Raw genomic sequence first — 15,728 nt, 5'->3', positions numbered from 1 at the left:
AGATTAAGATAATGCAAACATTCACCGTATCTTAGAGATTAAATAAGGGTTGAGTCTCGAGATATATCCCCGGTGTTGCCTCAAGGCTCGAGACTCATAACTCGCATACGATTACTCGCGTACTACGTTCGCGTGACATCGCAAGCGAACGAGGCATTATCGCGTTTATTATTACAAACCGCGCGAAACTCTTACCCGAGGTCCGAGTATATCTACCTGTTATCAGAAGAAGGGGAGAAAAAGAAAGAATTTCACAGCTACCTATCTACCTACTCTCCCCGAGCGTTTTCCTGGAAGGTATTTATCGTACACTGCTCCCGATGACCGGTTACATCTTAATAAGAAGGACACTGGTGAGAAGCGACGCGAATTCCCTCTCTCTCTTTCTTTTACGTCGTTATTAATGGCCTCGGTTGTCTCGTTGGCGATTTTCGCAGGGGCACTTGTCCACGTCGGCAGCGACTCGAGGAAGGAGATACGCGCCGGTGCGTGATATATTAATTTATTAACTAGTTTATTTATACGAGACGCTTAAAGAGGCCTTATATCCACAGATGGGGAGAGCCCCCGAGGACTCGAGCCAGCGCCTGGGCGCATCGGTCCATAACTCAATCCACACCAGGATCCTCCGCGCCACGCTCGTGTTGCTTGCCGTTGGCGCTCTTCTACGCTAAAGTACGCTGAATTATATCGATCCCGTTCGTCTTGCCGTCGTTCCTACCTTCCTTCGCCTTCGGCGAGCAAGATCATCGCCGAGCACGAGCCCGGACCGTAGCCAATAATGAGGGATGCTGCGGGAGGGAGAGGGAAAGGAGACGCTCTCTCTCATCTATATTTGTAGAGGGAAATTCGTCTCGCCCATCTTCCTATAAGATACGGTATCCCATGACCGACTACTATCGCGGATCTTGTACGTGCGCGAGCCAGGAGATCGCCAGGCAAATTGCGGTGCGACGCCTAAATCTGCTCGAAATGTAATCGCGCGGCCGACACTTATCCCCGGAACAGAACGTTTCTCTTGGACGTAGCCTCGTAGTTACCTAAACGGATCCGCGGCCTCGTAATTTACCTTCGAATAAATATCAGTTTCGCGGGTATATCGAGCGAGACCGAGGGATATATGTCGCGATACTTGCCGCGGCGATAGTAATTTTCTGCGCCCGATCATAAATTCCTGAAGGCCATTTCTCTCCTTCCCCAGGCGGTACCCCTTCGCTCGCGCACCCATGCCGCGTATTTTATCTAGTTTCGTTTCTTTTCTCCTTCGCGGAGGAAGATACACGGTAGATACGCGGAGCTTCCTCTCGCGAGTGTTATCACTCGGTGTTCGCGAGCCGGGATGCAGCCGTATATCTTATCTCGAGCCGGCAGAGATTCCCCAACAAGCTATCGAACAAATTAGCGGTACGATAAAGTTGACAGAGATAGATCGAGTCACGTTGCTTTAAACGCGATACAATTACATACTGGGTTCTCTCGATACTGCCTTGCTCTTTCTGGTGGGTTATAAAACCGAGATTGGTTATTAATTAAAGAGATAAGGAAATAAAAGATATTAATTTGTCAATTTTAAAGCTGATATTTTTCGAGACGGGGGTTATTATTTTCTTTATTATTATTATTATTTTCTTTCTCAAAAAGAAACTTATCTTTTCGCAACCTGATGGATCATTTCGCTTCACCGTTGGTTTACCCCGCGCGTGCGTGCGTGCGTGCGTGCGTGCGTGCGTGCGTGCGTGCGTGCGTGCGTGCGTGTGTCGAAACCGGCGTGTGCGCCATTTCGCACGGTCGTCCGCGCGACATAGCTCAATATGCATGTACATCGATGCGAAACAGGAGAATGAATGCATCGGGGGCTATGCACCAAGCGGGGGAACCGCAGGTAGGCAGGCAGGCAGGTAAAGGCAGGTAGACGCAGGCAGGTAGGTAGGTGTGTCCATGCGAGAGCGCCGAGTGTGGGCCAGTCCAGTTATTTGAGACGGATAAGAAGTTGAGAGAAAATGAAAAAAAAAAAAAAAAAAAAATACGCGAGCACGAGAGAGCGCGGAGAACAGGATTGATATAGGTAGAATGGAAGGAAGGAGGAGGAGGTGCAAAAAGGCTCTCTATCGAATCCAACAAAAATTGATAAGGCTTCGCATTAACTCAGCATCCTTGTCAATGGTATTCGGCTGGAAAGAGGAAGAGGGCAGAGGAGGATACGCTTGTTGGCGTAGAATCTTTCGCATTGTCTCCCCCTTTGTTCCTGCCTTTGCTTATCGTTCGTTTGCTGTGCGGTCCGAATTATTTTGTCACGCAAGCCAGAATAAAGTTCATCTGCGAAGTTACATGCTAATAAAAGCGACGATAATCTAGCTCAAAGTGACAATGACTTTTGGAGAAGATAATTCTCGCTGTACGATTGAGATATAATTATTACAATAATAATTAACTAGAAAGAAGAGAAAGAGAGAAGTGCCTTTAGTGCAGTTTTTCGTGATGACGTCGGTGGGTCAGGAACGTCGTCCTGTTGCCTCGAATTTACAACGTATGGTCCATCGACCGCGCGTAATGGATCTCTTAATCACGTCGTTTCATTTGGGCGATTAGACGATCATCGCCCACTACTTTTCTCGTATCTCGAAAAAGTCTCCCGGGTCTCCGCCTAATTTATGAAAATGTATTCACCACGAATCGACCGAGTGGGCCGCGACGAATCGACTCGGGATTGGTTTTAAGTAGCATCGCCTCCGTAATGAGGGATTTTCAGATCGACGGCGACCGACGTGCCTAATTATATTTAAATATTTATTTGTTTATAGTATATCTATATTATATCTCGTTAACATTTCGATACGCGATTATGCGAATCGCACCGGCGGCGAGAAGACGACGTACACGTATGCGTGCATATGTGTATATCGACGTATCTCGGAGATACTTCGAAATTGCACGCCCCGAGGTGTCTATATTTCTCTCTCACAATGCAAATAAATTAGAGTTTATCTCGGAGAGAGGGTGCCCCGAGAGATACCGCGCTACCAGAAATTTATTTCGCTCATTTATCCGCAGCCTCTTCTAACGAGCGACCGCGAGTCTTAGACGCCATTCGAGTCGTATTTCGTCCTCTGCGTCACTCAATGCACCTGTCGGTTTTATATGTTTCTTAATCAAGCGCGTTAATGGCGGTTTATTTGCTTTGAAACTATCTGTACGCTTCTACACGCACACTTGCGCACAGGATTATGCACCTCGTGCATAATGCGAGCGTTTTAAGAGTCGGGGAAATATCTTGAAGAGCGTACACTGCCGTATTCGTAGCTTCGGCATGTCGAGCGGCTCCGTTAATTTCACTAATTAAGTTAGCGACTGACCGCCCTGTCTGTCCCTCTCCCTCTCCCACCCTTCCCCCGCCCCCCCGCTCTTCCCTCTCGCCCTCCCGATCTCTTGAGCGTTATTTATACTCTCTTTTGCGCATTAATTTCCGATCTTCTTATTTCTCGTCCGACTTCCTCGAGGTTGCCGCCGTTATTTTCGCTCTCCGCTTCGCGTCGGTCGTTGAGCGTAAAATGTGCCGCTCTTTCTTATTTGAAGAAATATTACGTACGCGTTTTTATTTAGATTTGTTAGATTTCAGACTTTTTATTGACAAATATTGCGACAGGGGGCGAAGGGGCTGGATTCTAACGCGCGAATTTTTTTGCGATGTACATCACTTTGATATTAATCGAACAAAAAGATGATCGTTATTAGCATACTAAATTTATAATTGATTATCGGAAATTGGTGTATCGTGTGCCTTCGTGATTTATGCAAATCTCCGCGTGTAATCGCGTTATTTCCTTCCAATCCCTTTCGCACACGCACAAGCGGCTTTACGATGCACTATACGCATTTTATTCAGCGTAGAATTCCAGAAGCCATAAACCCGCGAGAGCCTCTCGATGGTGACGTATGAGCCTTGTACAATGGCAACAAGATGACGGGTAACAAAGTACGAATGTCTCGTTGCGCGTTGTAAATCGCATCGCGTTTACCAGACTTTATTCCCTTCTTCCTCGGCAGTTTAATCCGTTGTAAATTAATCATGAGAAATCGCCTACCTGGGCCACCGCAAAACTGTCCCTTGCGTACGGGGTGTTTCCGAGATTTTATCAATAATAAAAAAAAACTGATATAAAAACAATATTTTGATTCTTTGGAGAAATTAGAGATGATCGCGGTCAACTTTGGTGGTGATTTTCCCTCACTTTTATCTCTTCGATTTTAAATTTTTTGAAGATCACGAGCTTTGAATTTAGAACGTGGACACCCTGTATATCGCCGAGTGAATCCTCGACGTAAGGACACTTATCCCTTTCCCTCCCGACATTCGCGTTTACGGTTTTTAATGCCAGAATGACAAATATGTCGTATTTAGTGATATTTATGCGAGCGCGGATCACACATCAGCTTCCACTCACAGGACCCGGGGATTATCTTGTCCTCGAGAAATATCGTTTTCGCCGTTTGTCACCGAGCCGATCTGCCACACGACACGCAAGGTGTCAGCGATTAAGTTACTCCTTAAGCCACCGAAAATTAAGAGGCGAGAAAATTAAGGACGCCTGCCGTATATCAAGCGCGCGTTTAAATAATTGCGCGATGCGTCTCATGAGAAGGATTTAGCTTTTCTTGCTTCTTTTAGCTACGGATAAGACGATGATTAAGTGGCCACATATTTAATCTTACATCGGGATACAAAGTTTTAGAGTTGTTGCTCAGCCGAGAAAATTGATAAAAAGAAAAGAACCTTTTCAATCTTGGAAATTCGAGAGGTCCTATTTGATATGTCTATTCCAGGCGTGTTTCTTCTAGTTAATTTTTGATACTGTCATTTCGTTGATTTTCACAAAAGTGTGATAAAGTTGCACTACGTTTCGCACTTTTCTACAAAAAAATCGTCGTAAAAGTGCGTTTAAGTATAAAAATACCTTCTTGGATTAGCGTTAAATTGACCGGAATAGAACATTTAATTCGGTAATTTTCGATTTTTGATCGCGAAAAATCAACAAAGCATTCGGGTTAAATTTGCAAACGGAAACTTGCTCCGTTGTTTTACCGTTATATCACGGTCAATCCTTCGAGCACTCCAACACAGACACAGTTACACGCTCAAGAAGGCGTATTATTTTTTACTTATTGGCTTCATGAAATTATGGCCGATGCGAATATTTAAGATGCGCATTTTAATTTGTTAACAGAGGACCGCTGAAAGAGTCGAGATATATACGTTTGCTGATATTGTATATTCAACTGGCATACCGTAATAATTTTCACACTTAAGTGGTACGGATGGCTGGCTTATTAATTTAACTCCGAAATCGCATCTCTCATGGAAAGATATTTGATAATTAGAGAGAATCCGTTTGGGATACAAACGGACAGGTGGGTCGATGGCGAAGCACAGGAGGAGAGATCCTAATCAAGAGATAATTAATCTGATACACGTTTACAACTGCCTAATAGAACGCGAGAGTGATGCAACTAAGTCGTGTGTCTTCTTTAACTCGCAACGTTTCGAGGATGTTCCGACATGGGCACGTAATATACCGGTAAACCGGGTAATAAGTTGTACAACTTTACTGCACGCGCATCCAAAGGATGAATCTTCCGATGTGTTTAGACTTTCCTTCTCTTCTTTTAAATTTTCTATTAATGTTTCTCCGTCACGCGCGCGCGTCAACATCACCAACGAATGGCCGGTAACCGAGCAATTTTACACCGTTTCACCCTTTTGCGGCGACGTAGCGGAATACAAGGAGTAGAAATGCGTACAGCGTTTCGAGGTGCATTACACGGTGTAATAAATACCGCGCGCGCGGTGACAGGACAATCCTTACCCACTACCACCACGTGGCCGAAGACCTGATCGCTGGACACGTGGGAACAGTTCCAACGGTGATGTCGGAACTGGTGCCGGCACTCGCGTAGACCCAATGCGGCACCTTCGCCCACCGCTGGCATGGCGTGCGGCGCTTTTTTGCACTGCTCGCGTTGGCTTTTTGCCAATCCTGGAATACGGCTGCAGACGGCCGCGCCGACCACCATTGCCCCGACCACCCTGAAACAGAGGGGTTTGTTAAAATTAAATGCTAAAGAATCACGAACGCACTGAGAAACTCTGGTCGCATTAATTAGAATTCTGGTAGATTCAACCAGTATGGAAATTGAATCAGAGTTCCTTTAGGAATTAAAAACTATGATATGAAGACAATATACTTTTAATCAGAGTATGATTAATTTCTTCCTGTTAAATTTAACAAATTTTCTTGATAATAATACTTAGTAAAATTTACAAAGAAAATGACATCACTATTATTCATGTTTAATTAATATAACAAGATATTTTTTATAGCTCCAACTAGAAAATATTAATCAAACCTTCAGAGTAGTCTATTAAATATTCTAGTTATAGAAAATCGAGTTTTATTATAACTAGCAGAGATTCTGCTTGGTTCAAAATGCCTTCTATCGGATACATCTTGTTGGTGCAATCAAACGATTATGTCAGCACACGTATTCCTAATAGAAATCGTGATATATGGGAGAATATTTAATTAAAGTTTGTTTGTTTCTTGCTCTTAAATCGTACCTTATCAACACGAATTAACGGGAAATGAAATTGCTACGCGGCTACCATAATTGAAAAAAGATTATGTCACCCATAAGCCTAATGTTAAATAATTGTGTAGATACATACATATATAAGTATGTAAAATTTGTATTGAAAACTTTACGGTCATCCATCTTCATCGTCCTTATTTCGATATTTTAACGAGCAAGCTGCGTGAACGGAGCGATTAACAGGTGCTAAAACCGAAGCGACGACAAGCTGAAACTTGATATCCTCAGCCTCCTGCTGGTCCGTTGCGTAATTTATATCCCACAACGCGAAGTATACTCTCCCAAGTATTCTTACAAGGCGCTTATTCATATTTAAATTCTCCTCTTTCAAGAGAAGTAGAATGGAAAATACACGAATGCTTTAGATCACTTTAAAAGTGACTCATAAAATCGTGTCGTCCATCCGTCATCCCGAGATAGCTATAAATACACCTTTCATCGAACCACTTACGCGATTCTGTTATTCTTTCGTGATCATCGATGAAATATTGAGGCGCCCCGGGTATACTCGAGGGTGAGTTATCGAGTTTCGGGGCTGGATAAGGTAAGAGGGGCTTCAGGTAGACCACGGTAGGGAGAAGGATCGTATGCGGTAGAGACGGAGAGTGTAAGATAGGTAGGTTGAATTTCTGAGAAGCATGAAATTGCGACGATTACGTCGCGTCCCCGGGGCGAGAATTATTTGCATTGGAATGCATCGCGCCGGTGGCCGCCGAATCTCCCTGCGGTGGGACAATCTACAGGGTGTCCGGGTGTACCGACGAACGTGAGAAAAGGAGAAGGGGACCGCGGCATGCCGCCGCGAAAATGAGCCGACCCGAAATTCGCCCGGAGGGATCCCGGGCTTCGCTTCCCTTCGTCTCCTTTCCCTCTCGTCGCTCTCGCGAGACATAAACGAGGAAGACGTTGACGCGAGGGGCCCGTCGTCGTCCCTTCAAAGAATCTCTCTCTCGCGAGCGCACTCGTGACTCTCCTTTAACGGAAAGATGCGATCGCCTGCAAGGGACGAGAGAGGTGGAAGAAGAGGTGAAAGAGAACGGTCCTCGTCATTTCTCATAATAATACAAGACGATGCGACCAGAATTTCTCCTTGTCCCTCCCGTAGGTATTTAATTCCAGTTGCGCTACAACGATGGTTCGATACTATACAGGGTGTCCCAGACTTAGCGAATCGACCGTTAATAGCGGATTCCTGAGAATCATCTGGTGACGAAAGTTCTAATACCAAAATGTTGAGGAAGACTTCATAAAAATGTTTAAACTAAACTACTGACGCATCGAAGACACAATCGGGTTCACTGCAAAATCCTATTTTTTATTTTAAATCGATCCTTCTATCGATATTACCGCGCCGATTGGTGATCTTTAATCTTTTGCAGCGCCGAAACTACATCTTCCTCAACATTTTGGTATCAAGATCTTCGTTTCCAAATGATCTCAGGAATCTGCCATTAACGGCTGATTCGTTAAGTCTGAGACACCCTGTACATGTCGCGACTGATCAAGAAACTAATAAGAGAGAAGCGAGCAATTCGCATAAAAATTCAACTCTATTGATCGCAAAGAAGCGATAACGTTAAATGTTAGCGGTTACAGTCTTCTTCTGCTTAATTACATGTTCGGGATGCATCGTTCGTTAGCCTTCATTAGACACAAGCTGCGCCATGCCTCTGGCACGTGACGGACGGATAGGTGATAGCGATAACTCATTCGTCTTCACTGCTCGTTACGTAGTTAGAATGCACTTTATCACGATTATGTCGGCGCCGTTACGGTTTACGGTCAATTGTTACATTCTCATTCTTTCCGCGAGGGAAGATCGACCATGATCCGAGTATTTTCCGCTTTCAATTCTTACGTTTATTTTTTTATTTTTAAATTGGACTATATTATATTTATTGTCATTATATTCACGTCGGCAAAAATATTTTCAAAGAGCTTATACGCGCGCCCATGTCTTTAGTATACCAGCCGCCATAAAGGAACAACGGACTCTCGTACATACGTTCAGCAGCAATCTACACGTAGCCATTAGCGCGTAATGTATAACATCACGCCCGTCTCATACGGAGGCTAATGGTGTGCTATTTGCGACAGGGTATCGCAGCACCGTTCGCCACCGACTGTTAAAGGCGCTGTCAAGGGACAATTTCAATTGTGCATCCGTCACCCGTCGTTTTTATCAAACGCAGTCATTACACACGATTCGATAGAGTTGTACGAGTATTTTTTTTATTAAAAAATTTATATATATTGATATTCGTAGTAAATGTTTTAACAAGTTTGCACTTCGTGATTACAGAGTCGTGACAACGCCTTTTTTCTTCAACAATTTCCAATCGTTCCACCGCCTATTTGAATGATACCGACGTGTCTTTATCGCAACGAAGGATACCATACTCATTATCGTGATCAACCGCCGTGTTCTTGGCTATTTGGCATTACTCAATTTGCTCTAATGACTACTTCGAGCGAATCGGACAGCCGCGGAGAGAAGCAACAGTACGAATCCCAGAAAAATAGGAAATAATCATCAGGCTTCTCAGGGGAGGGAAATAATCAGCCTTATGCATGGTCTTATATTCTTTGATTTCGTCGATAAGCTACTGTTGAAGTACCTTTGCCGCATAGAAAACTTGCGAAACTCTATATTTTTTTTTCCACGAGAGACTGTATCAATTTATGTCTATCAAGTATCATTAGTTTCGCGTTAAGATACTTTAGACTAATTTTCGAGCAAAGTTGAACGTGCTTTCGCATTCGTGTTTGCTTGCAGATGATGTATAATAGGTAGTTGTAATTTTCGCGGAGCTAGCCTGTGAACGTTCTTTGATTAAGTCTTCCTTGAGATCTTCCTCGACTATGTATCTCTCGATGGATCTTTGCTCCTGCACGCTTCGACTTCTCACCGGAATTTTTCGACGGGATGAATCACGATCCGCCGATTCATCCACGCGGTTGCGTTTTTTTGGCAGAAACTTTCCTGTGGTTAGTCGTAGAAAGTCGAAATATATGAATCATTTTGATGATTTCAACAAAGAAATTGATATCTATGATTATTAAAATATTATAATATTTTTAATCGGATCAATATTAAAGCTTCGAAGAGCAAATAATAGAAGACCCGAGTACGCGATCGTACAATACCAGTTTTGATCTATTACTTTTATCTTTTGGAGTACTTTAGTTTGACGTAAATCCCTCGAATGATCTGTGATCACTACGAGTATTTATTAATGCCGGGTTGCACGGTAGATTACGAGGATTGACATAGACGTGTAGTAGAGGCAACGAGAATATCGGTAGGCGCTTCTCGCTCTGCTTCGATGATACCTCGATAGCAATCACGGCGTATGACACCGCGGGGGTTCCGGCTGGGAAAACCTTGGCTATATAATACATGTGTCACTCTGCTTGCTCGAATAACTGTAAATCTTCGTAATGCACCGTGCGATGATATCGAAGATGCCATCTGTAAAATGCTCGGTCCGCTAAAAGCGCCAGAAGCGGAAACGAAAGGGAAAAAGAGAGAGATCAGATGCTAATATTATCGTAAAAAAAAATATTCTTGACCGAGAGGTTGATGGAGTTAATTAGTAAAAATTTAAATGAGAGAAAATTCCAAGTTTTCTAAAAAATAATGGTAAGATTTTAATTTATAGATATTAAAAAGATATACTTTTGCAGCAATAATGCACGGTCGTAATTATTTTGAGATAACAAATCACCGCAGTCCTTTCATGCTTCACTCACACATTGTAGGGATATATCGCGAAGGCGTGGATAAATACCATCTACGTGATCAATTGCGTTTATCGCAGGGTATATTTAACAAGAGGGAGAACGAGAGGGAGAGAGAAAGACAGTAGCAGACTTAATAATTGCAGAGATCGGTACGTGCGTGTCTATATCTCGAGATCTCGATGTAGCTGAATAAAATCGAGCGAGCTCAGTCTAATTAACGCGATTGTCGAGAATCTCTTATTGTCCACACTGCGCTGTTTTTTCAGGCAGATTACATTTTCAAATATACACAGAATCGAGATCGCGATAATTATACGAGCAATGAATTACGTTCCAACGATAAAATTAATAGTCATTGTAAAATCATTAAAACCGATAGTGAGGAGATAACGAGCTATTTAATAGCTATTAAATAGCTCGTTATCTCATCACTGTCGATTGGAATTATTAAAAAAATTATGATTGCTAACTTTTTATCGTCGCGATATTTCATCCATCATTATCTCGGTAGAGATAGCACCGAGATATTTAGCCGGAACAAGGTAATCTTTAAAGTGCGAAGATTACGTCATTATGCAATCTTGAAATTCACATTTCTCTCTCTCTTCGTGTTATTCCGCACCTGGATTTTGCGTGTCTTTAATATAATCTATCGTGTATTCGATGAAAAGAGAAACATTCTGTAAATTGCATGTTACGAGGCTTCGAGACGACACGTCTCTTTAAACCATCGAGCCGTCTCAACAGGACGAAGCCTATGCATCATTCCCTTATCTAGTCCGCAGATTCACGACTCGCGATTGCAAATTTAAGATATACTTATAGCGGAGATATCTCTCCCGCATCGCGAGCGACGCACGTGCAACTTCACGTGCGAGAATGTGGAAATCGTGAAGTAATTTATTGGTGTGTGTCACGCGCGTGTGTGTGTGTAACAAGATTAATTGTCTAGGAAAATTCACTTTAACTCATTTTAATTTTAAATGTCAACGATGCAGAGATCTTTGTGTGTGCGGGGTTTTTCAGCGTGGCTTTAAATATTCAGGATTTACCGTTCCATGTTTTTTTTTTTATTTTTTTTTTATAACGAGAGAGCCGCCTTACCCTCGCGTGAACGCTATTATCAGCGATTGTTGGAGTCCTGACGGAATTCGTTCAACTTTGTGTCGGAAACGAGTGCGGTCGCTGTTGTTGGCTTTTGTCCGTTTGTCCATCAGTGTCAAGAGGCTTCGGAGATTGCCGAGGGGACCACAATGTGGATGCTTATCCGGCGTCAAATCTTCGAGACACTTTCTTACACGAGGCCGATACCCCTCGGTCGGTTGGTTTCGCCGCGTATATTACTCTCGGGCTTTCTTTGCCAGCGAGATTTCAGCTCGGCGGTCCATGGCGAATGGGTTTCGAGCACTCGATACGCCGTGACTAATCGAAAATGCCAGAGGGGTACCCAGTAGGGGCGGATTTACATCGTCTTGCATCTTTGACGCTCTTTGAATTGAATCTATAATAAAGGATTCGAAAAAAGATTGACACTGTAATTTCTCGGCTATTACGAATATCACATATCAATCTTTTATATTTCTTATCCGTCGTTATTTCATTTTCATTGAAATATATATATATATATATATATATATATCTTAAAAGATAGCTTAATAGATAGCTCTTGAGATTCGAGAGAATCTCGACGCCTCTCTGTCGGATCGTGATTTTTTTCTTTTCGGCTAATGCGTAAATACGTTTCCGTGTACCTACGTTGGGATAGGTTCGACTCGTCTGCGCAACAATGGTGCCCACCACGACGATATTCAAAACGATCTTTCGCTCTGGTTACGATGACTACTTCGTCAAGATTCGATACGCCCATTCTCGTTCTTACTATAAAATTAAACGTGCTTCACGGACGTGACTCACAATGTTACCGGATCGACCTACAATCACGGAGCTACTCCCTCTTGATTCGAAGAATCATTGACGAAGCATCGATAATCGCTTCTTGATGTATTTATTCATGATTCGATCGACGTATAAATCTGAGGAGAAATATCAATTATGGAAGAATCATGGAAATCCTTTTATTAGAGAAAGGAAGGCGACATTGAAAATTATTTATGAACAAGTAAAGACATAGAATAGCAGTTTTCATAAATAATTTGAATTTGATTAAATTTCACGGAAGAAGATTGACATATTTAAAAATAAAAATAAAACTGAAATAAATGTTTTAGCTAATTAAACTCGTTATACATATATGTGATATTAAAATCTGAAGAGAAATATGAAGAAACATGAAATTTTTTTTATTAGAGAAAGGAAGGCGACATGAAAATTATTTATGAACAAGTAAAGACACATAGAAGTTTTCATAAATAATTTTTATGAACAAATATGAAATAATTATTTATGAACAAGTAAAGACACATAGCAGTTTTCATAAATAATTTGAATTTGATTAAGTTTCACAGAAGAAGATTACCATTGATATATTTAAAATAAAAATGAAATAAATTTTTTAATTAATTAAACTCGTTAAACATATATGCGATATTAATCTCGTTTCCTCGCGAAATTATTCGACGTAAAATGGAACATAAATTTTTCCTAATCCTCTTGTGATCGAATTTACCTCGACGCTTCTTGTTGCTCGCTTTGCTTTTCTTATCCTTAAACCGGATAGGCACTTATCTTAATACGCCAATTTAGCCGCTATATTTCATCGTATCGATCGCGCTTAACAAGTGGTGTAACGATTCGACGGTTTAGTCAAGGTTCCGTGCGGTTTCCTCCGCGATCGATGATTTATTCGACATTCGGGAAAGTTAAGAAGGAAATAGGAAACGCGTTCGTAAGGATTCGTTACGATAACCGACATCAGAAAGCGCGGTTTTCTTCTGAAACTACAACGATACGCACTAAAAGCGCGTACACGATAAGTCGAAGGATACGATTTGATCTCAGCGCGATTCAATGCGCGTGTCCACTTTGCATTGCATGCCTGCGATACGCATAGATAAGGATTAAGGACTTACTAAGTGGTCCCCTCGCGAATGCGTCGTACACGCGACGTGGGCCGATAGTGCGTGCGTTATTTAGTGACCAGCCCGCTTTAAGCAGGTACACGCTTACACACGGCGCGGCGAATTGTATATCTAATTCCCATATTTATGGCGCGTTTATTGAATCCTTCGAGTTTTTTTACACCACTTTAGCGCACAGCTCGCGCGATACCTCCCAATATAATCGTTGATACGCGTGTCCGATTCTATTGTTGGAACAATTATCGGATATCTCTCTTTCTCACTCTGTTTTTCTCTCTCGATAAACATTATATTATGAATGACTTATGAATGATCATATTGTGACGATCGCTGTTTGCATCAAACGACGTGTCATTGCTATAGATACGCACTTTAGATGCGTGTAATCGGCGCCCTGTCTTGAATCCCTCTAAAAAGAATCTCTTACAAAGAAATACGCCAAGTATATCAAAAATTCTACCTTGTATGTAACAAAATATTTAATAAAAAAAAGTCTTTAAAAATAATTTACGGTAATTTTCCCCCACAAAATTATTTTTCTAAAAAAATAAAACCTTAAAAAATAATTCTCCTAAAAAATACTAAAAATAAAATACCTCAAGAAAAAAATTGTTCTAGAAAAATAAAACCTGAAAAAATAATTTTTTCTCTCCTGATAACCGTTATATGAATGACTTATGAATGACCACATTGTGATCGCTGTCCGCATCAAACGACCGTGTCGTTGCTGTAGATACGCACTTTAGATGCGTGTAATCGGCGCGCTATCTTGAATTCCGACGTTCCAACATTGTTTCCCGAAGCTACGCTTCGAGACGGTGCGTCGCGTAGGTTGCTCGACGTACATGAAGAATCACAGACACTTCACCTTCCATTAGCATTGAATACGAATCAAATTAACCCTTCGCGATAGCAAATTCTTTCGAGCGAACAAGAGGAAACGATCGAGCGGTAAAATGCATTTTTTTTTCGTTCGTCATAATATCGGGTACACGCGTTCGATATATTGTGATAAATTAGACCGATCAACTTTTCATGCCAGCCGACCGCCTCTTCCCGGTTCTTCCTCTTCATCCCTGATCTCTCGCTTAAACAGCATCCCGTATTCCGCCCTGTTATATTTTTATTCAGTCGCGATCTTTATTTTTCTCGCGTAAGACGAGCGTATTAATTTTATCGATTCTTCGATAATTATGCTCGATATGGCGTTATTAATCGATATGTTTTTCATTGAGTTTGTTCCTCTTCATTAAAATGTGCTTGGCGCGTATAGTTGTTAATTTTATCGGGAAATTAATTTCTCGAGAATTTCTTCAATTTCCCTTGGATGTTATCGAAATGATATCTGAATATTTGATTAAAACAAGATCGTCTCAAGTCTGAGATATTTACGATAGACTACGTACAGCACTTTTATCTCTAAGTTATAGAGGAACCCTTGGTTCTAATGGTCTCGTTCTTTCCTCTAAATCCAAAATAATGTTCGTTGTCGGAGGAATCTTCCTATTGTGCGACGCGCGAGAAACTGGAGAAACCTGTCGAACTGTGTTTGCGCTCTCAAACATTCGTGTTATGACTCCGGAGTTATTGCCGGACACGTAGGATGGTCCGTAGAGATTTAACTGATCATAAGGAACGAGAGAGAGAGAGAGAGAGAAGGAAAAAGAGAGACCGGAGCTTATACTTAGCTGGAGCTAATTAAAAGGATCCATCGGAAGACTCAAAGGACGCGAGATAAGATCAGCGTTGACGCCACAGTGAGAAATGTCGTCGTCGGCGTTACGACGACCTCTCTCGGGGTGAGAAGTTTTGCGGCATTTCACATAAATCCTATCCCGTCTCGCGGATCGACACGAGATATCGATGGGACGTCGCCTACGTTGCAGCCGACCATGTCGCGCCGATAGCAAGGAAGTAATTCAGCCTTTAAACTCTGAGACACGATTTGATAAAATCGCGTGAATTAATTTAGCAGAAAGCTACTCATTTAATTTTAATTTGAAATTAAATTTTTTTAAATCCACCCTTTTTTTCACGGAATTTATACACTCGAAAAAATAATCTTGCAAGAGTAATAATAGATATGATTTAATTAAGGTAGATAAATTATTATTTTATATATTATTTATAAAGGTAGAAATATTATTATTAGTGTGATATGCACACTTGATCAATTTAAATGACAGCGGCAGATTTTATATCTAAACTATTAGTGAAATTTAGAAAATCACTTTATAAAATTTGAATATTGTATCAAATTATAAAGTTTGATTATGGAAAAATCGTTTTTCACAAAAATTG

The 15,728-nt window shown here is 41.6% G+C and overlaps 1 protein-coding gene across 3 annotated transcripts in view; it reads right to left on the bottom strand.

Moving 5' to 3' along the window:
- Positions 1 to 15,728, bottom strand: part of LOC105259313 (protein Wnt-7b) — a 55,492-nt gene that overhangs the window by 14,263 nt on the left and 25,501 nt on the right. For all 3 annotated transcript variants that reach the window (XM_011271188.3, XM_011271187.3, XM_011271186.3), the window contains exon 2: positions 5,862 to 6,082. In XM_011271188.3, coding sequence (XP_011269490.1) covers positions 5,862 to 6,082 — 221 coding nt within the window. The remainder of the gene's footprint in view (positions 1 to 5,861; positions 6,083 to 15,728) is intronic.

This window comes from Camponotus floridanus, unplaced genomic scaffold, assembly GCF_003227725.1.
Source record: "Camponotus floridanus strain SB8 unplaced genomic scaffold, Cflo_v7.5 scaffold9, whole genome shotgun sequence".
NCBI lineage: Eukaryota > Metazoa > Arthropoda > Insecta > Hymenoptera > Formicidae > Camponotus > Camponotus floridanus.
This window is presented reverse-complemented; position numbering and strand designations above follow the sequence as displayed.